The sequence below is a fragment of the Camelus ferus genome, chromosome 32 (assembly GCF_009834535.1).
Source record: "Camelus ferus isolate YT-003-E chromosome 32, BCGSAC_Cfer_1.0, whole genome shotgun sequence".
In the NCBI taxonomy this organism is placed as follows: Eukaryota; Metazoa; Chordata; class Mammalia; order Artiodactyla; family Camelidae; genus Camelus; species Camelus ferus.
Window position 1 is genome coordinate 17155561 of NC_045727.1, and position 21380 is coordinate 17176940.

The 21380-nt window shown below is 48.6% G+C and overlaps 1 protein-coding gene across 1 annotated transcript in view; it reads right to left on the minus strand.

The window, feature by feature from the left end:
- SGSM1 (small G protein signaling modulator 1) overlaps positions 1-21380 on the minus strand; it is a 73138-nt gene that overhangs the window by 21149 nt on the left and 30609 nt on the right. Inside the window, exons 7-17 of the mRNA XM_032471216.1 lie at positions 21053-21198; positions 20790-20921; positions 18223-18347; positions 14643-14710; positions 13239-13402; positions 12936-13058; positions 12764-12773; positions 9357-9521; positions 7335-7473; positions 4757-4821; positions 3707-3852 (exon numbers count right to left, since the gene is read on the minus strand). Coding sequence (XP_032327107.1) covers positions 3707-3852; positions 4757-4821; positions 7335-7473; positions 9357-9521; positions 12764-12773; positions 12936-13058; positions 13239-13402; positions 14643-14710; positions 18223-18347; positions 20790-20921; positions 21053-21198 — 1283 coding nt within the window. The remainder of the gene's footprint in view (positions 1-3706; positions 3853-4756; positions 4822-7334; positions 7474-9356; positions 9522-12763; positions 12774-12935; positions 13059-13238; positions 13403-14642; positions 14711-18222; positions 18348-20789; positions 20922-21052; positions 21199-21380) is intronic.

A 21380-nucleotide genomic window follows, 5' to 3' on the forward strand; every position in this document is an offset into this window, starting at 1 on the left:
AACAAAACCACAAGGCCAGAATATAATAAATGAACATTTCTACTTAATGTTTAGCCAATTTTCTGTACTGTGCTTATTTGGGAATATTGTTTTGGAGTTATTAATATTGTCTTGGAGTTATTAATCTTGACTTGGCACTAAGAAAATTGTTTTAAAGCTAAACAATTAAATTAAACCAAATGAAAATTAAACCAAAAAGGAATCATTTCCAGCTGGCTCTTCATAGCACTAATAACTTCTGTTTACACTAAGATGATTTAGCAACTGTTTGCTGTATTGTGGAATAGATTTGTCCTCTTTCTTTTTTAAAATTCATTTTCAGGCAAAGGCTTTGAAATTACAGTTAGTTGAGCAGTTGAGCCAAGGAACCAGCAGGTCCTATCTGTGTGTGTGTGTGTGTGTGTGTGTGTGTGTGTGTAGTGCCAATGACTGCTCAAAGGCTACTCCAAAGGGCACTGGGGTCCTGTGTCCTCCCACCTCTTTAATTCACATTCGAAAATTTAAACCATATTTTACATCTTAACACTAGTCTTAAATGTACCCAACCACAGTTGCAAAACCAGCCATTTTGTTCCTGTTGGGGATTTTGATTCATATTGTGTAGACAGCCTTGTCAACACTGTTTAAAAGCCAGAGAACTATTTGGGGCTGAGGCTGTTAATGCCTCATCAGAAATCCATGTCCTCTTCTCCCGGAATCCACAGTGGGACTCCATCTCCCAGCCTCCCTTGCAGGTAGGTGTGGCCATGTGATTGGGTTCTGGCCAATGGGATGTGAGAGGAAGCGATGTAAGCCATTTCCAGGCCAGGTCTTAGAGGAAGCTGGTGTACTCCCTTCACACCCTGCACTTCCCGTCTGCTGGCTGGAAGTAGACGACCACAAGGTCTCAGAGGATGGTGGGGCCACAAGACAAAGACCCGTGAACCTCCAGAGGGAGGAGAGGTGCCCACTCACCAGGAATGCCCACCCAGGACCGTTAAGTGAGCAAGAAATATCCCCTCTATGGTGTCGAGCAACTAGAGTAGTGGGGACCATGCGTTACTGCAGCTCAGTTCACCCTGACACGACAACGCAACCAAGCAGATTGTGAAAGCGTTGCTGGAACGTGAGATACTAATTATTCATTTTTGACTAATTTATTGTTTTAACCGATTTTCCCTTACAATAGCGCCTCCCAAATTGGGGAGATCACAAAGAGCATTTGGGGAACTTTCAAAAAATATACATTCTCAGGCTCCACTCTTAGAGATGCTCGATCAGTAGAGCCGGAGGGAAGCCCAGAAGACTATAAATCTTTTGAATTCCTCAGGAAATGTGCACTCTCACAGACTACCTGGGATTCTGAACACTGTGACCTTTCGAGAAAGTAAGCTGCTGTATCTATTTAAATTTAAAGTGGACACCAATTTTATTTCTAGGAATCTATCCCCAAAATAAGAGAACTAGTACAGAGAGGTATACGCTTATAAAGATGTTGACTGCAGCATTGTTTGAAATAAAAAAAAGAAAAAGAGCCCAGGTGTCCATCATTAGAGGAAGACTGGAACAAATTATGGTCCACCCATATATGAGGTGCTAAGGTTCTAACAGGCCCAATTCACATAGAGATTTGAATGACATCCTTGATATAAAAGTAAGCTAGTTACTTAAAATACAAATATAATGTCACTTTATTTTTTTTTTAAATAAGAGTTTCAGCTATATATAGAGAGATTTGTGGATGTATCAGCTCAGGAAATGTATAGCAGGGTCTACACCAAACTGATAGTATTCATTAATTCAGGGGATCAGAACCAGGGGGCTGTAGCAGAGAGATGATAGTAAAAACTTAAAAAAAAATATTCTGAATATCACTAATTATCAGAGAAATGCAAATCAACACTACAATGAGGTATCACCTCACACCAGTCAGAATGGCCATCATTCAAAAGTCCACAAATGACAAATACTGGAGAGGCTGTGGAGAAAAGGGAACCCCTCCTTCACTGCTGGTGGGAATGCAGTTTGGTGCAGCCACTGTGGAAAACAGTATGGAGATTCCTCAAAAGACTAGGAATAGACTTACCATATGACACAGGAATCCCGCTCCTGGGCATATATATCCAGAAGGAACCCTACTTCAAAAAGACACCTGCACCCCAATGTTCATAGCAGCACTATTTACAATAGCCAAGACATGGAAACAGCCTAAATATCAACAGATGACTGGATAAAGAAGAGGTGATATATTTATACAATGGAATACTATTCAGCCATAAAAACCGACAACATAACGCCATTTGCAGCAACATGGATGTTCCTGGAGAATGTCATTCTAAGTGAAGTAAGCCCGAAAGAGAAAGAAAAATACCGTATGAGATCGCTCATATGTGCACTCTAAAAAAAAAATAAATAAATACAAAACAGAAACAGACTCATAGACATAGAATACAAACTTGTGGTTGCCAGGGCGGCGGGGTGTGGGAAGGGACAGACTGGGATTTCAAAATGTAGAATAAATAAACAAGATTATACTGTGTAGCACAGGGAAATATATACAGGATCTTGTGGTGGCTCACAGTGAAAGAGAATGTGACAATGAATGTATGTATGTTCATGTATAACTGAAAAATTGTGCTCTATACTGGAATTTGACACAACATTGTAAAATGACTATAACTCAATAAAAAAAATGTTATATTCTGGATCCCTGCGTTCTTCATTCTTTGAATTGTTACAGGAAGTAGGCATTCCTCCCATAACTGTGAAAAACAACTCTTTTTGGCAAAAAAGTAAAAGCATCCATCTGACTCAGGTGCTCGCTGGCCTGGCCCTCCCCAGAGCACAGGCGGAAAGGCACTGAGCTGACTCAGTCACTAGGTTCACCCCACGTGGAAGACACAGGTATCTCCTCCAAATGCCTGCTCTTGGCAGTAGATAAACCAGGATTTCTCAAAGTGGATTTTGCCTTCCACCAGCCACTGCAGGTACTTTTTCAACAAAGGTCCCTGTGGCCACACACATCTGAAGGAATGTTCCATGTGCTCTCCCACACTCCCCCCAGTTTCCTGAGTGGGACAAGTGTATCGGCACAGCCAAGGCTCTGACAAGTCCTGCAGGGTACAGAAAGCTGTTTAATCTTCTTTCCCAATCATTTCACTGTGAAACTTTTTTTCACCCGTAAACATTTTCCCTCTAGGGATGTTTTTATTCTAATAAGAAAATCTTATAAATCTCTCTCCAGATGAAATATCTGATGGAAGAATTCTCAAGCCTTAAGGCAGAGGTGAGAGAAGAGTTTTGAACAGTGGTGGGGTTTTCTTGGTCCAGCCACCTCCCTTTAACTCGGTGACTCTCATCATTCTAAGTAGGCAACTGGACTGTTAAGTTCCTTCTGGCTGGGGATTTGACAGCACTTCATGCAGGACTGAGCATACAGCTGATGCTCAATAAATGATTACGGACTGATTCATTCTTTACTCCTTCCAGGGAACATATGTTATTTTCTACCCTCCTTGATCTTCACCCCCATGGGCAGAATGGGTCTCCTCCTAAGAAGAGGAAGGGGCCTTCGGTTTGGATACATAGAACACAAGGATGTCACACCATCTGTGAGTCCCCACAAGTAGGTGAGTCTCTTCCTCATATGACAAGACAGCCCCCAGAAGTCTGTCCCCTCCCCCAGCAGTCCCTGCCCCATCACAGGCCGAGCCAGGCCAAGCCTTACTGTGCTGTCCTGAAGGTACTGCTCCCAGATCCCGGCCGTCAGCCCGTGTCCAGCATCACAGGGCAAGTTTGGAGACACGATCATGTGATTGACCAGGGCTGACAGGTGGGTCCTCACAGTGGACAGGTGTCTGCAGTAGGCAAGCCCTGCCAGAGGAAGGAGTGAAAGTGTCACCGTCCACCATCTGACACCCCTCGCCTGGTCTCGTGGAGTCTCCAAAGGGCCGTCCTACTCACAATATGTAGTAACAGAACAGGCAAAAGCCTGGACTTCAGGGAGCTCACACTTGCCCTGTCTATCCAGCTAGCTACGACCTGCACTGGTATTTCACAGGCCCATGCAGGATGTAGTAACACATTTCTAGAATCCCTGAAAATAGACACATATTTTATCTTCCCCCTCTAGGCTGTGAGGCGAAGGAAATAAAACCTGTCAATCAATACGGTAGAATGGGAAAAAAACAGAGCATCTGCTGTCAGGCAAGCCTGGGTTTGAGTCCCAGCTCTGTCACTTATTAGCTGTGTGACCTTGGGCAAGTCACTTCCCCTCTCTGTGCTTCAGTTGCCTCATCTGTTACTTGGAAATCATCAGAGTACCTGTATTATGATTTTAGTTTTTAAGTTCTTGGGAAGGAATCGGGCCACCTTACTCTTCTGCTTCTGCCCACAGGAGAAGGGAAGTGACCTTTATTGAGCACAGATGGCATGCAATGCTGGGAGCTAGGGGCCTTTTACATGCTTCCCATTCAATTCTGAAAACAAACCCTCTAGAGTGGGCATGTAGGATGCAACAGTGATTAAACCAAAGTCTTTCTAGCATGGAGCCCCATTGTTCACTGCCTCCTCTTAGGACCAAGAGAGAACATTTATCCTCTATCTGTAAATGAGGCAATTGAGGCTCAGAAAGGTAAACATAACTTCACCAAAACGAAACATCTAGGAAACAGAGACACAGAGCCAGGCTCCCTGCCCTGGTATTGCTGGCATGCATGCAGTAGACACTGAATAAATGCTCCCTGGAAAGCACATGGCAAATAAGGCCAATACGCACATCCATAGAAGGCTCTGGAAAGGATCTGGTACTTCATATTGTCACAGAGAAGCTTCAAGGGAGCCCTGGAGGTGGAGGAAGAGGAAGACATTTAGTATAGAGAAACACATAGCCCACATTTGCTGGAGAGCAGCGTAACTCCTTATCTCTAGGGAACAGATTAAAATCAGACAGTCAAGTATCACTGCCCCTTCTTTTGCTATCAGCTTGGGAGTTAACTCCTCCCCAACTCTGTCCCTGTGGTTTGGGTGCAGCTGATTCTACCCAGGGCATGACTCAGCTTGGACTCACAGCGATTGGGTCAGAGGGGGCTCACATGATCCAACCTGGGCCAATGAGAATCACCCCTGGGACTTTTGTTGGAACTACCAGAAAACAGACACCCTTTTCTCTGCTTAAGATCCTAAGCCAGTGGGATATAGGGCAGCAGCTTCTGAGATCCCTTTTTGTCACTGCATAGGAAGGGCCTGCCTGAGAATGAAATCATCATAGAGACAGAGCACAGTCGAGAACTTAAGAAACAGGGATTCCTATTTGGGGCATCTGGATCCAGCCATGCCTGAAGCCACTGTGCCTCTGGATGTGTCAGTTCTGTCAACAGATTTTCTTTTACACTTGAACTAGTTTGAAGGGGGTTTCTGTCATCAGAAGAAAAGTGTTCTGAGTTCTAAAGTGACCCAACCGAACCAAAGTGGAGCCAGACTGGGAATCAGAGTCTGGTTGACTGCAGAGTAGATGGTGTCTCAGAGCCTCTCCTTGCATGGGAATTGGGGAGGGGGGCTGTTTTGGCTGAAAGAGGAGAGAGGAGTAAGCCCTCAGAATTACTGGGCAAAAGAGGATTGCTGAAGGGAGTGTTGTGCATTCTTGGAGAGAACAGAGTAGAGGAATATCTACATATTTATTCTCAGAACATTCCAGGAGACACCCACAGGGAGATCCAGGGAGAATCGGAACGAGGCACAAATGGCTTAAGTCCTCCAGTTATGCACAGGGAGGCATTCAACATGAAAGTCACCCTCGTTGTGCCCCAGGCTTGCTCAGGTTACATAAGGACAGCATCACACTGACAGCTGTCCCATGGTGGCCTTGGCTGCCTGCGAGGTGGCAGGTTTCCCATCACTACAAGTGTGTAAGCAGATGCCATGAGAGGGGGTAGTAGGTCAGAACAGCATTTGTTAATGGTCCCTGGACCATCAGCCACAGAACCACTTGGGGTTTCTCCAGCAATTGGGTTCCTAGGTCCTGCACAGACCCACTCAATCAGCATCTCTAGGAAGCAGTCCAGGAGGCCGTATGTGTTGCTACCTCCCCCACATGATTCTGCTGCACATTAAAATATGAGACTCTCTGGTCATATCAGTGTGTCTCAAGCTTCAAAGTCCACACGTGATCTTGAGTCTTATTAAATGCAGATTCTGCTTCAGTAGATCTGGGATGAAAAACAGAGATCTGCTCAAGTGATGATGCTTTTGGTCCTTATACCGCACACTGAAAGCCAGGAATTATAAATCTTCACAGTTTACTCTCCTGTGGCCGAAGACTGGCCCACCCACTGGGACAGAGGCCCAGCAAGGAATAAAGGATTCCATCCCCCCAGGGCAGGCCAGGCTGGGTCAATGGAAAACACAACTAGTCTCATAAAGCAGCTGAGTAGTTCCAGACACCAAAGCTCTACGGGCAAGGAGAGAGATGACCTGGGGATTTAACTTTCTGCAATAAAATAAGATGTGTCAGGGGAAGGTAGAGCTCAGTGGTAGAGTGCATGCCTAGCATGCACGAGGTCCTGGGGTCCATCCCCAGTACCTCCATTGAAATAAGTAAATAAATCTAATTACCTCCCCCCAAAACAAATACACAAATTTAAAAAAAAACCCAATAAATAAAATTTAAAAAAAAGAAGTGTCATTTAGTGAAAAGCACCATGTGCAGGTACCACGTGGTGGCCACTTGAAACCATTATTTGACTTGTCCTTACAACAGCTACATAAGGCAGCATCAGTATCCCCACTTGTTGGAGGAGCAAACTGAGGCATGTGTGGTTGTCACTAAGTAATATTTCTGGTTTCTGTCTTCTAGGAGCACGGTAAGACTGTACTTCCTGGCCCCCTGTTGGTGGGGCCAACGAGATGTGAGTTAAAATGACGTGCCGCATTCGGGCTGGAGCATTTAATTGTTGGTTCAACTCCATCCAGAGCTACCTTTCCTTCAGTCACTGTGATGCGCCATATTCAAGACGGTGGTGGCTCCATCTTCCAGGCCCTTTAATGTGAAGAAAGCAGAGCCCCCTGCTGACCCATGGTAGACACACAGCATGCATGATAAATAATCCTTCATGGTAGTAAGCCACTGACATTTTAGGATTGTTTGTTACAACAACAAAACCTTCTTTATCCTGACTGATAATATGTAAGGAAGCTCCAACAGCTGGGACTTCACAAGGCTGGGATTTAACCTAGACTTGGATGAGTCTACAGCTGATGTTCACACCTCTGAATTCAGTGCAGGGTATGGAGTGCATGTCTACAGATTTTTGGTAAATCCTTCCATTCCCTCCATCCACGGTCCAAGCCCCTCATACCTCTCATGGTTGCAGCCATTGGCTGAGCCACCATCAGCCGAGCCACTCTGTGAGCAGGATGAGCAGGAGGATTTCCGGGGGCTGGGTTGCCATAGGGATGGCAGGTTGCTTACGGAGACATCCATCAGGTCCTGGGGGACTGTGGTGGGTAGAAGGGGCAGAGGAACAGCTCTGGTCAAGCCTATGTGGGTCCCAGAAACCTCACCCCAAAGCAAACAGCCCACCCCCAGGCCAGCACAGGGAGAGGGAAAGACCCTGAAGGTCACAGTAGGAAACAGCGACCCCAATCATTGTCTGATCCAGGTCCTTGAGCCCATCTGAGCCAACGAAAGCCACCACCAAGATTTCAGACCCCCAGCACACGGGCAGAGCTGATGATAGCTGATGAGACAGAAACAGAACAGAGGGAGACCAGAGCCAAGAAAACAGGCCCAATCTCAGAGCAGGAGGCCAAGCCTCACCATGTTGTCATTCAGTTGTCCTCATAGGAGGCTGGCAGGAGGGAAGGGGAGCCTGCTGGGGACTTCTGGGGAAGGCTGATAGCCTCGAGCCCCCAGAGGTAGGTCTCAGGGGGAGCTCCTGGTGGTGAGATGGAAGGGAGCCTGGCTGAACAAATGAGGCAGGGCACCCAAAGGCAGGGGACCCAGTAGAGTCCCCACGGACAAGGGCCTTACGCTGTCCATGGTCCTGAACCTATAGCTGCTCCACCGGGAGAGTCTCAAACAGGTTGGGGACCCCCCCAAAATCATTTGGGGAGCTTGTTTGAAAGCCATATGCCTGTATCTCATGCCTGAACTAATGAATGAAAGCTTCCTGGAGATACAGCCCTTGAATCTGTGTTTCAAAAACAGTTTTGATATAGCGGCCACATTCGAGAACCAAGAGGGCACAAATGATCTCCTAACTCCTGGACACTGGTGATTTCCTGATCAATTGCTCCCAAAGATACCACACTTATAGTTTCCCTCACTGTCTTCCTTCTCAGCTCTATGATAACCACAGCATCGGCAATGCTGCAGAACAAACATACTGGAGACACAGGCATTACAATTTCTATAGTTAATTTCCTGGCCTCTTGGTGCAAAAAATTAATAGTCTCTGGGCCAGGGCTCAGCAAATATTTTCTGTACAGAGCCAGGTAGAAAATATTTTAGAGTTTGGAAGCCCCTTGGTTGCTTTCATAATCACTCAGCTCTGCTGTGGTTGTGCAAAAGTAGCCATAGACAAAATGCAAGCAAATGAGTGTGAGTATGTTCTAATAAAACTTCATTTGTGGACGCTGTAATGTGAATTTCATATCATTTTCACATGTCACAAAATATTATTCTTTTGAGTTTTAGAAATTATTTTAAAATGTAAACACCATGCTTAGCTCATGGGCTATAAAGAACGAGGCTAGATTTGGCTTGTGGGCCACCGTTTGCCAAGCCCTGCTGTAGGAAATTAAGAGGGGGACAGATCTGCCCCATGAGCCATGCCTCCTCAAGGATGACTGGTAATACCCGGCCACTCCCCTCAGGCTCTAAGGGGAGGGGAAGCTGTGGGCCCAGCCCCACTTGTCATCACAGTTCCATAGCTGACAGCACCTGTCCCCACCCACTTGACTGAACAGAAAGCTGCCTACAGGATGAGGTTCTTGGGGCCACCAAAAGTGGCTTGTTGCACTACTCCTGTTCATGCAGACTCACCAATGAGCCAAGAAAGACCAGTGAGCCCCCGTAAAATGTTCTGGAGAACCATCCCAGTTCTCAGCCAGTCTCAACGAAGCACTGATCAGTTTCTCCCAGGTGTGGCAAACATGCCTCCACCCCCAGCCTCACACCCTCTACAGACATCACTAAAGGGTACCTTTGCTACAGAATCCATGACACCCTAAGCTGTGTCCTGCCGAGTGGAGGCAGGACTATGTGAGGGCATCAATTTTTCTCCAGCCTCCATCTCTCATGGGATCAAGACTCAAATGACAACATGGCAGAGGTGGCCAGCACCCAGCCCCAGGGGTGGGGGGAGCCCAGACATTACTGGGGGATTGAGGCTTCAGGCAGGATGTGGGGAGGGTGGTGTCCCATTTGGTCTGAGCCCACCGACTGTCCCTGGCCACCACTAACACGGACCGGCCTGCAGGAACCACCATCCAGGCAGGGCCCACGGAGACGGGGGAAGTGCTGCCCGAGGAGTCAGAAGCCACTTAAGAGACAAAATTAAAATACACTGGTGAAATGGAAGGTCTGAGGTGGGTGAAACACTGAAAAGGCAGGAAGAACCAATTCTCTGGGGCTTGAACCTTTCCCCCGCCCTACTCCACACAGTTCTCAGGGATGGTGTTTGATTAGAGGAAGAAAGAATGCCGATAAAGTGCCTACTATGTGCTGAGTGCCATGCTACACAGGAAATTGCCTTATCCTTATTGACATTGTAAGGAATGCATTTCGTTTTCCTATTTTATGGAGGAGAAAACTGAGGCACAGAATGATGATACAACTTAATCACCCAAAGCCTCACCAGGTAGTCACCAGTATAGCTAGTCTTTTGACTAAAGTCCCTGTCTCTTCTCTTCCCGCTAACACTTACTGAGCTCACGTGCTATCATTATCCCCTTTTACAGATTAGAAAACTGAGGCACAGAGAGTTTAAGCAGCATGCCCAAGACCACCCAGCTAATAAGTGATGAAGCAGGGGAGTGACCCAGGTGGTGGTGAAGACTCAAGAAAGGAGTTTAGAATCATCTGTGGCCACATCTTGCCTCCCACAGGGTAAAACTCTTTTCTCTTATTATTTAAGGCAGGTGTTGGCAAACTTTTTCTGCAAAAGGCCAGATAGTAATGTACTTTGGCTTTGTGGGCCATGCAGTCTCTGTTACAACTCTTCAAGTCTGCAGCTATGGCTGAAAAGCGACCACAGACAACATGCAAATGGATGGGTGTGGCAGTGTTCCAATAAAACTTTATTTACAAATATGAGCAGTGGGCCAAATTTGGCCCCCAGGAAGGAGTCTGCCGGTTCCTGATTTAGGCACTTCTTCAGAGAAGACTTTATAGCTCTAGCAGATGAAAACCATAACATGAATGTTCTGAGGCTCAGGGTCCCGAGAAAATCGGCCAAGGATGAGGTCACCATTTCTATGTGGGCTAAACCTGACCTTGAGGGTAAAGAAAGGGAAACCACAATGCTCTCTTCCACCCCACCCCCCATCAAAACAATCTGCATGGAGTGCTTGTGAGAGGACCAAGCTCTGGAGCCAGACCACCTGGGTTCAAATTCCAGCCATGTCAAAGATGAGCTGTGCAGCCCTGGACCAGTTTCTTAACCTTTCTGTGCCTCAGTTTCCTCCTCTGAAAAATGGGGATGGTGTTGACAATGGTACCTGCCTGGGAGGGCTGTGGTGAGGATTAAGTGAATCAAGACACCGAGAGAGCACATAAGTGGGCTTAGCACACAGTGGCACGTAACACACAAGGGCATCACTGGGCATCTGTCATATTAGGTGTTTGATGTGTTATTGCTCTGACCGCTAAGAATATGATCCTGGGTGGGGGTGCTGTTATCCCCATTCATCGGGCCTGGAGAGGGCAAGTCACTTGGCCACACTGCAGTGGCAGACTTGAAAGAAGTGATGTGTTCTTTCCCTAAGCCAGCATTTCTCATCCGGGAACAATTTTGCCCCCAGAGGCCACTTGGCAATATCTGGAGACGTTTCCAGTTGTCACAACTCAGTGTTGGTGATGGGGGTGGATTTGCTACTTGGCCACTCATGAGTGGAGACCAGGGACGCTGCTAAGCATCCCACAATGCACAGGACACCTCCCGCTGCAAAGAATGATGCCATCTGAAATGTCAGAAGTACGAAGATTGAGAAGCCTTGTTCTAAATGAACTGACTTGGTTGGGGTTTCCTTGAAGGCAGACAAGGATTCAGGTGCAAGTCTTGGGAGATGTTCCCAAGAAGCATGGGTAGGGGGGAGGTGAGGCGACAGGGAAGGGAAGGGCAAAGAGAGTAATGAGGTAGTTACCATGTAAGTTACCACTGTGGGCAACTGGTGCCTGATCTCCTGGGGGACCTCTAGGAGATGGTACAGAACACATGACACGGTGTTCTCACCCAATGGGTGAGGGAGCTGGGGCACCAGCTCCCGCCAGTCACGGGCTGAGGGCTGCTCCAGGGAGACGCTGATTCTAATCCACCCCACCCATGGGCAGAGGGGACCCTGGTGGCTGGAGAAAGCCTCAGGCAAAGAGACACTGAGGCTGGCAGCTGGAATGCACAGAGGGGTGTGGGTGGGCACAGCCAGCACCTGTTCTGCTGGTCCACAGGGACAGGCGAAGGTGGATATTCCCCAAAGACGTCCGACCTTCAGCACCCAGCCTGGCTCCCAGCAAGACCCTACAAATTATTTATTGGAAGAGGCTCTGTGGAGAGAGTGGCCTGGGAAGGCAGCCACAGGGCATCTGGCTGGGGCTGTGTGATGTGGTACCACAGAGAGGCTGGGAGGGCTTCAGACCCTGATCCTGGGGGAACAGGTGTGGAGAGACACTTCAGGACGCTCCATGGCTCTTAATGACACAGGAACATGAGGCTTTGTTCCTAACTGGCCACGAAAAATACACGGGTGAAAACACAAGGTAACCCAAGCAACATCAGCTCATCCCACCAAGCCTGCCTCACATCCCGGATCCAACAGCAAGGGGTGTGAGCTGGGGCAGTAAGCGGCCTGGTAGGATTATTCCAACCTCGCCAGGGAGGAGGTCTGCTTTCAAAAGACCCTCTCGGTGCCCAGCTGTGGTTGGTTCAATGAAAGGCAGCTCAGAGCCATTCAGGAACAACAGGGCCACAATGGGTTAAAATGAAGTTTATAGAAAGAACCTATAACTTCCTATTAATTTGCTTCCCAGACATCCATACGGTGCTTAAAAAGTGCCAGGCCTCCTTCTGAGACCTTTTTAAATATTAGTTCATTTAATCCTCACCGCAGCCCTCTGGTCATGAGCAGCTTACTAGTAAGTTTCCATTCACTAAGCATCAATTTCACAGTGATCACCATGGCAACTGTTGGATGTACATTATGATATCGGGTGCCAGTGCCTCCCTGTCCCCTCTGCTGTCCTGACAAACCATTGATTGAGGGCCTACTGTGTGCAAGGCCTCATTCTGTGGGCTTAGCACTGCTCACCGTTATCATCTCATTGAATCCTCACAACAATATACTGAAGTAAAATAATACCAACACAACAGCCGCTAACATTTGAGTGTTCTCTCTGTGCCAAGCCCTTTATCTCATTTGATCCCCGCAAGAGTCCTATGAAAAGGGGCGCTGTGAACATCCCCATTTTGCAGATGAGGAGACTGAGGCACAGAGGGGTGAGGTGGCTTGCCCAGGCTTAACAAGGGCTTGAGAGCCTGTGTCACTGCTGCTACCCTTTGCCACTTCGCACCCAGGGATGTCTTTAGGGAGGACTGAGGTCTTCAAGATCCCGACTTCCTGATTCCAGGTCCCCCTGCTGGCCCCAGAATCCACATCTCTTGTCCTCTAGTTCCACATGCCTGGAGCCATTTCCAGAATTAACTAACAGGGCCCAGTGCCAGAGCAGCTTACCGAATTCGGACTTGCATGCCGGGGTAGATGATTCTGAACACATAATCCGTGGCCTCGTCATCTTCCTTGTCTGAGGACGTGGACTCGGATGAACCCTGAGGGCTCCGCTTGCGCAGTTTGGGAAATACTTTGCCCTGAAAGAACACCCAGTGCGTGGTCCCTTGGACACACCTGTCCCCGCCACCTGCAGAGCATGAGGGTCCCCGCTGGATGTGCACGAGCCCACACAGCCACATAAGGGTCCACGGGCAAGAACGACCACTCCCCACGGCTGACCCGCACCCCAGCCTCCCTGGGCCCCCACCATCGCTCACCTTCCCCCGCTGAGACCAGAGCGGTGGGTCCAGCTGCCCGTGAGGGAGCAGCCCGTTCTCCAGGCAGGAGAGGAACTGCAGGAGGTGCCCTCCCTTGGGGAAGCGGAAGGGTGGTCTCTGGATCCCATCCTGGCTGACCAACACCACTGTCCCGCCGCTGTCCACTGCCACGGCGACCCAGCCAGAGGAGACCCAGCAGGAAGTCACTATGAGGCATGGTGCTGGGGCCCTCCCAGAAAATATACACCCCCTAGGCACGCCCAGCCAGACCCAGGGGTCCTGCTCTGAGGCTCTGGGAAACGCCTGGGCAGAAGGTCACGGGGCAGTTTTCACCTCCTCGGACTCCCCATCATCCCACCCACCAGAGTTTTTTGGGGAACAATAGGCCAAGGTCAAGATGAGTGTGGCTGGTCTCCCTGCAGCCAGCCACCAAAGGAAAAAAATGCCCCCAAACACCCTACACCCCTCAGGCACCCTCTACAAATTGAACTGACCTGTTTTTTGTGGGGGGAGGTTAGGGGAGGTAATTAGGTTTATTTATTTAATTTATTTTTTAAATGGAGGAACTGGGCATTGAACCAGGACCTCATGCATGCTAAGCACACACTCTACCACTGATCTATACCCTCCTCCATCTCTGACCTATTTTTGTATGTACGACTCTCACTAGCATGTATTGAGCACTTACTACATACAAGCACAGCACGTTAAAGGCACTGTCCTATTGTAATCCCCAAAATGAGCCCCGTGAGACATATCTATGATTGCCTATCTTACAAATGATGAAACCGAGGCTCAGAGACGTTATGTAACTTGCCCAAGGTCACACAGCTGGTGAGTGGCAGGGCCTGGATCTGAACCCAGGCCTATCTCATTAAATAAGCTTAAGCCACTGTGTTTTGTGCCTTGGAGAGGAGGCACAGATCCCTTGCTTTCTCAAGCAGGATGGCCCTCTGCTTGTTCAGGGTATACCTTCTTTGAGCTACAAAGGAGAACTCTAGCTGTTTGTCCTTGGTTTTCAGAGCACTGATTCTGGAAGGACAAAGGCTGGGGTTTACAACTAGAGTGTGGAGCTCAGGAAGTGTGTCTTTGTGCCATGTCACCTCTAAAATGGGAATGACAGGGCCCCTGTCACTGAGTTGTTGCGGTGATGAAATAACAGGCATGTGACTCGTGAGAACCGTGCTTCACACACGGGTTTGATGCCGAGCCCTTAACAAATGCCATCTGATCCTCACAACAGCCCCATGAGTAGGCTCTGTTATGATTCCCATTTTACAGATGGGGCAAGTGGGGCTCAGAGAGGTTAGGTTACTTGTCAGGTTGCACAGGGAATAAGGGGGTGGGGCAGGCACGCAATCCAGGAGGCACACCCCAGCCACATGTTCGACCCGCCGCCTCTACCTTGCTGGTGGCAGTGCAGGTAGACGATCTCCTCCAGGCGGATGGTCATGGCGTAGTCCCAGTAGACACTGGAAGGGGAGGAAAGGTTAGGCCTGCAGGATGTCTGCCCAGCTCATCATGGGGAAGGGCACACCCATGGGCTCCTCCACCGTCCTCACCAGGACCACCTATCCCCAACATCCATGTCTCGGTCTTCCCAGACTCCATCTCCCCTTCTTCTGGCCCCAGTATCCCAATTTTCCAAGGAACCCCTCTTCTCCACCTCCAGCCCATACGGCTAAGGCTGACCCCACCCATCCTCCACCCAGGACTCCAGGAATAGGCACCTGACCCAAATGTGGCCAATCAGCATATTACACTGTTATGGCCACTGTAACTTGTTCAGGGACAGCCCCATGACCCAAACAGAACCAACGAGATCCAATTATTGGATTTATGTTAGAATTACTGGGAAAGAGATGCTCCTTTCTGTTAGGAGTAGAGGTAAGGATGATAGAAGTCTGGAGATGTAGGGGGTCCTGGCAAGAAAAAGCCTGCCTGTGAATGGAGGCAATAGTCAGGAAAGTAGGGTCAAGAGACAGAAAGAGTTCAGGTCCTCATCATTTGAGTCCCTGGATCCAGCCATGCCTGAAGCCACCACCCCTAGATTTTTCAGCTCACATGAGCCAGTGCTTAAGTCAGCTTGAGTATGGTTTTCTGTCACCAGCATTTAAGAGTCTTAAAAAAAAAAAGTCTTGGCCAGGCCACCATGTGTCCATGTGGTCAGAGCAGCCACTCAACAGCTTTGACTTCACAGGTCCCAACAATGTGACTTCAAGGCTTCCATGAACCTCAGTTTCCTCCTCTATAAAATAGAGATGATGCCAATACTCACCACATAGGGTTGCTGTAAGGATTAAGTAGAATCACATATTTGATGGGCTCAACACAGTGCTGATACATGGAAAAGTACTTGGTTAATGGTTTCTAAGATCATTTACTTAAAGTTTTCCTTTTTCAGCTCAAACCCTACTGCTGTCTTAAAACAGATTGCTTTTCCCCTCAGAACAAGAGGCCGGGGGACCACAGGAACTCGGGCTTTGTGGTAGCCATAGGAGTGCACTGCTCAGCTTTCCTTCAGAGCTCACCAACAGCTTCAGAGGTCACCCCTCTGGATCCACCATCATGTCTGTGCCAAAACCATGCTACCGTGGGCTGCTCTCAGGCAGGATGGAGCACACGGGGGTGCCAGTGCAGGTTTATTCCTGTGGGACAAGGGACTCCTCTAATTGTCAGTTTTAGCCTGGGGACTCCCAACTGATCTGGTCAAATGTTCTTAGAACTGCACGTGTGTCTGAGAATCTTCCTGAACAATCTCCAAGAGGTGCTGACCTCCTGGAGGGGGACTGGGTTTTGTTCACTTCTGCAAGATGCTCAGAGAACGTTCTGAGAGAATTTTGAATGCTGGATCTTGGGATCCCCAGGGAACAGAGCAACTCTCCAACTACCCTCAGACACCAGCAGGGAGGGGAGGAGCCCTGTGGCCTCAGCCCTTTTGGATCTCTGTAAATTAACACCTTGACTGGGAGGCCTTTCCAGGTGCCAGGCTTCCTGCTAAGCACTTTACATGCATTTTCTTATTGACTCTTCCCTCCATGGCTATTTGGAGGGTTCATGACTACATCCCCATTTTACAGATGAACAAACTGAGGCTTGGGGAGATAACGCTGATTGTTCAAGGTCACTCAACTGGGAAGGAGCAAGAGCTGAATTTCTGGTTTTGTTTTACATGTTCTAACAGCTTCTAGAGTGGAATTGCTGGGTCATATGGCAAAGGCACATATTATAAGAGACTTCCAAACTGGTTTATAAAGTGGTTGGACCATCAGCAGTGTCCACATGACAGGGCTGAGATTTGAGCCAAGTCTGGCCTGACTCCAGAGACCAAATATCCACCTTTCTGGTGATATTTCCTGCTTGGACGTCAGGAAACCCAGCTGGGGAGTTATGATCCTGGTTGTGCAAGAGGGAAGGCTGGCTGGGAAAAAAGAAAAGAGGCCCTGACCCTCCTTACACAGGGAGCATCCCCCACTTATCTTCATTGTTCCTTGGTCCCCAAAGGCATGCTGCAACCCCTGGGTACCCCCTTTCTCATGCTATCATCCACATTTCTGAGCCCTGGCTGTTTCTATTCCACTGAGCTTCAGTTCCAGGCAAAGGCAACACGGGGGTTCAGACTCCAGGACTGAGGAAGTCCCCAGCCCCACGGGCAGTGACCTTGGAAGCGCACATTCAGCTGGAACTAAGTACCGAAGCACTTATGGTGTGCCTGTTCACACACAGAGGAAAAGATGATGCAGAAACAGAGTCTCCGATGATCTGAGCTGGAGGGAGAGTGCTTGGCAATCATTTGGGCCAATGCCTTTCCCAAGATATTAGCATCCAAAGTCCCCTGCCCACACAGTCCCAGGCTTAGGCCTAACCAACAAACAGGGTGTGTGTGTGCTTAAAGCTTTGATGTTTGGCGGAAGACACTTTGATGTTTGAGGATCCCCCACAGACCCTATGGGAGCCCTTTGCATTCTGGGGACATTATCCTGTCCAACCCCATCGTCTGATAGAAGGGGGAAACTGAGGCCCAGAGACAGGGAGTGATGTACCCCACGCCACCCAGCAAGGTGAGGGCTGAGCAAGGACTGGGTCCCATCACGCACATTTATTCATTTACTTGCTTATTCATGGTCTCCTAAGTATAATGTGCATACAGCATAAGCCCTGAGAGAGAGAGATTTTCCTTTCCTTTTCAGCATCTGCTCTCTCTCATACCCAGCAGTGTCTAGCACATACCAGGTGCTCAGTTAATACCTGATGAATGAGTCCAGGTCCCTTGACTTCCCTACTTTGTTTCACAAAGATTATCTGAGCACCTACTATGTGCTACGGTCTATGGCAGGTGCTGGGGCGAAGACGTGCACAAGACAGACTCCTTGCCTTCGTGGAACTCAGGTCTAAAAGGCGGGACAGTCGGAGCCCGAGTCGGTGCAGATTTAGCATGCTTTTGTAAATGCTGCGAAGGAGATTCAGGGCTCTGTGTGATCCGAACTCAGCTGGGAGGTTAGGGAAGGCCCGATATCAAGGTTTCAGATGAATGTACTGAGAGAAGGTTTTCAAGGCCAAGAGTACTTCCTCGGCCCCCACAATGTTCCTCCCTGAGGGTTTCTCCATCAGAAACTCAGGAGTCTGGCTGGAGCTGAATGATCTGGCTCCGCCAGGACTGACTGCACCACCCAGTGACCCTCTCTGAGGACAGATGGTAACCTCTGCCCAGGAAGCAATCAGCTTAGAGAATGATATTAATCACATCAAAGCCTGGTGTTAATTGTGCTGAGGCTTAACGTGAACAGAACACAGTAACAGTGTCCTGGTTATGTCCCTTGGAAAGAGTCTACACACACACACACACACACACACACACACACACACACACACACACAAACATATACACTTATTTAACCAGACGGAGCAGGGGCAGGAGCACGGGACAGGGGACGGGGCACAAACTTCCCTGTACCAAGAGGAGGGGAGGGACCCGGCACCCTACCTCTTCTCATAGTCCAGGTCCCCCATAGACCCGTTCATCAGCTGGTTGGGAGTCCACTTCAAGGTCATGACGTCAGCCGTCTGGTGCAGGGACAGGTATCCTGGCACAGCCTCCATGTCATCCCTCTGCAGAGACAGGAGGACGCAGGTCTGGTCACGGTGCTGGCGTCACAGTGGACATGGACCCTGGCCGATTAGGCTCAAGGACACGCAACCAGAACCAAGAGATTGGTTCATCCCCTCCAAGGCCACGTCCACTTGGAAGACCCTGAACCTCCATCCAGGTGGCAGTGCTACTCAGCCCCATCCTCTGCCTTCTCAATTTTCCTGCAGGGTGCTTCTCACCTGCTCTGTTTTATCCCAAGCGGGGTGTGGTGGTGGGGGGGTTGTCTCCAAGCCTCACACACAGGAGGTCGCCCACTCCCCTACAAACTCCCCTCTGCCACACGTGCTCCACACACGGCAACCCCCGGAGGAAGCAACCTTGCCGTATTTCATCGATCCTAAGACGCACGTTTGTTTCTCATGTGTTAATGCGCCTGAAATGCGGATGCATCTTATAATCAGTGGCGTCTCACAACTGTGACAGAGCTGTCTTTCGCCTGAACTTGTGCAAACTTGGTTACAGATGTTTATGCCGTGGTCACTTCAATTAAGTGCTGTGCAGGGTTGCTGCTCCACACGCAGAGTACAGGGGCTTTTTAAAACATCTTCGGAAAGATTAGGCTGTAAGTCAGCTCTGAACGGAAGAGGACAGGTGGCGTATGTAGGAAGACTGGGCACAGAGCAACGGGACGCTAATGCGGTATCGGTGAAACAGACCCATTATTCACCACCGCGGGGATGCCCACAACCCCAGATTTTCCTGCACAGCACCACCGAGTGCACACGTTTGCATGAGAGGCTGTACCTCCCGTCCTCTTGATCAGAGGTCAGCAAGCTTTTTCTGTAAAGGGTCAGATAGGGAAGCCATACAGGTCCTGCTGCAATCATTCAACTCTGCCCTGATAGTGGGAGAGCAACCACACACAATGCACAAAGTACCAGGCGTGGCCGCGTTCTGGTACAGCTTTACTCAGATAACAGGCGGAGGGCTGCATTCGGCCCACAGGCAGGATCTGGTGACCCTTTCTCTTGATGGAACAGAAAGTTACATCAGGAAAATAATTATATAGTAAGTATTATACTATAATAATAATAATTGTATTATATTATATAACTATAATATAATATTATTACAATCATATTATAATTATATAATTATATAAGCATTATATTATTATACATTATATATAAAATACATAATATAATAATCATATTAAAAAATAAGGATAATGACTCTAATAAAAACTGAAAAGAAAACTGATACAAAAAAATTGTATCTTTTACAAAAAGATTGTATCGTTATCTAATACAAACTGATATAAAACTGATACAGAAGGTTGGGATCCTGAAACGTGAAGAAGTTTTAGGACTAGCTTAACGAACGTATTTCAATTACATTTTCCCTTGTGGGTACATGCTGAAAAAAAAAAAAAAACTATTTCAAAACAAGCCTCAAAGAGCTTTTCGAAAAAGTAGCAAATGAAATTTCCAAGGGGTGAGAACACACTGTATATAATTTAATAGCACTTTAAATTTTCTGATGGTTATGTTAAGAGACTGTGCATCTTAAATTCATGGATTCTTGGGTCTGAGGAAATAGGGTCTTATACTCATGGAGATGCGAATACCGAGGCTCAGAAGAAGTGACTTGCTCAGGGTCACCGGGTGATGGCAATTGTGACCACAGAGGTGAAGTGGCTGACAGCTCTCCCTCCGCTTCCTCCCAGCTGAGCCCAAACACCATGCTGATCCCAACCATCCAGGAAGGGGACAGCGAAGGAGGTATTACATGGGGGTAGGGGCCTTCATGCATCTCTTGCAATAGCAAGAGAGAACGACAGATAGACGGCTGAGTGGTCAGGTGGAGGGATAGATGGGCTGGAAAATAAATGGACAAATGGATGGACAGATGTAAAGATGGATGGACGGATAGATGGATGTAAAGATGGGTAGATGGTTGGATGTAATAATGGATGCATGGATTGATGGATGGATGGATGGATGGATGGACGGACAGATGGATGGATGGATGGATAGAGGCAGCAATGAGTAGGTGGATGGATAGATGAATGTAATGATTGGTAGATGAATGGCTGAATAGATGGGTGGTTGGCTGGATATAAATACAGGCAGATGGATAAAGGAATGGTAGGTGAATGCATGGATAGAAGGATGGATGAATATACAGACTGTAAGAGAGCTGATTGGCTGGCTGGCTGGAAATATTGACCGATGGATAGATGGACGGATGGATAAATGGATAGAAGGAAATGTCCCATGGATGAACAGGAGGAGAGAGATGGAGATACTGGCAGAAGAATGAAAAGATGGGTGAGTGGGTGGATGGGTGGATGGGTAGATGGACAGATAAATGGACAAGCAACCTGGAGTCGAGGGAACTCCTCCTCTGTCACCTGGAGCCAGACCCCCAGTGGAAGAACTGGGCCCAACATGAACTCTCACCGGCTGAACCAGAACGTTGTTCTTGCCATAGAGCAGGGTGGCCCGGGAGTTCTGGTGCAGGGACTCCACATAGTCGCGGGCAGAGAGGGATGGCCGGTCGTCCATGCTGCCACTCGAATGCCTCTTCTGGATCTGGCCATGTGAAGGGAGGTGGAGCATGATGACTGGAGGGACCACCAAGGTGCCATTTCTGCTCCCACCTCCATGCCAAGTCCAGAACTCAGCCAGACTCCCTCATGGGGCCCCCTGTCCACCCCACTCACGCAGAGGGCAGGACGCTTGGTGGGCGAGTCCTGCCGCAGGTGTGAGCTGTGGATGCGGTGCCTCTGGACCAGCTCATCGGCTGAGGGGTCTGTCCAGAAGTGATCTGAAGTCTTCATCTTGGTGTACTCCAGGGCGCAGGGCCCCACTGCAGAGCATATGGGGACTAGGAACTCATCGCCCCAGAAATCCCACCCTCCCTTCCACCATCAGATGGACCACCTATTTTACTACCCCTCCCCCGCTCCAAGCAGCCACGATGCCCCAGGGTCCTGCTAAAGAGAGACCAGCATGAGATCCTGAAAGCAAGAGGCAGCGAGCCGTTCTGAA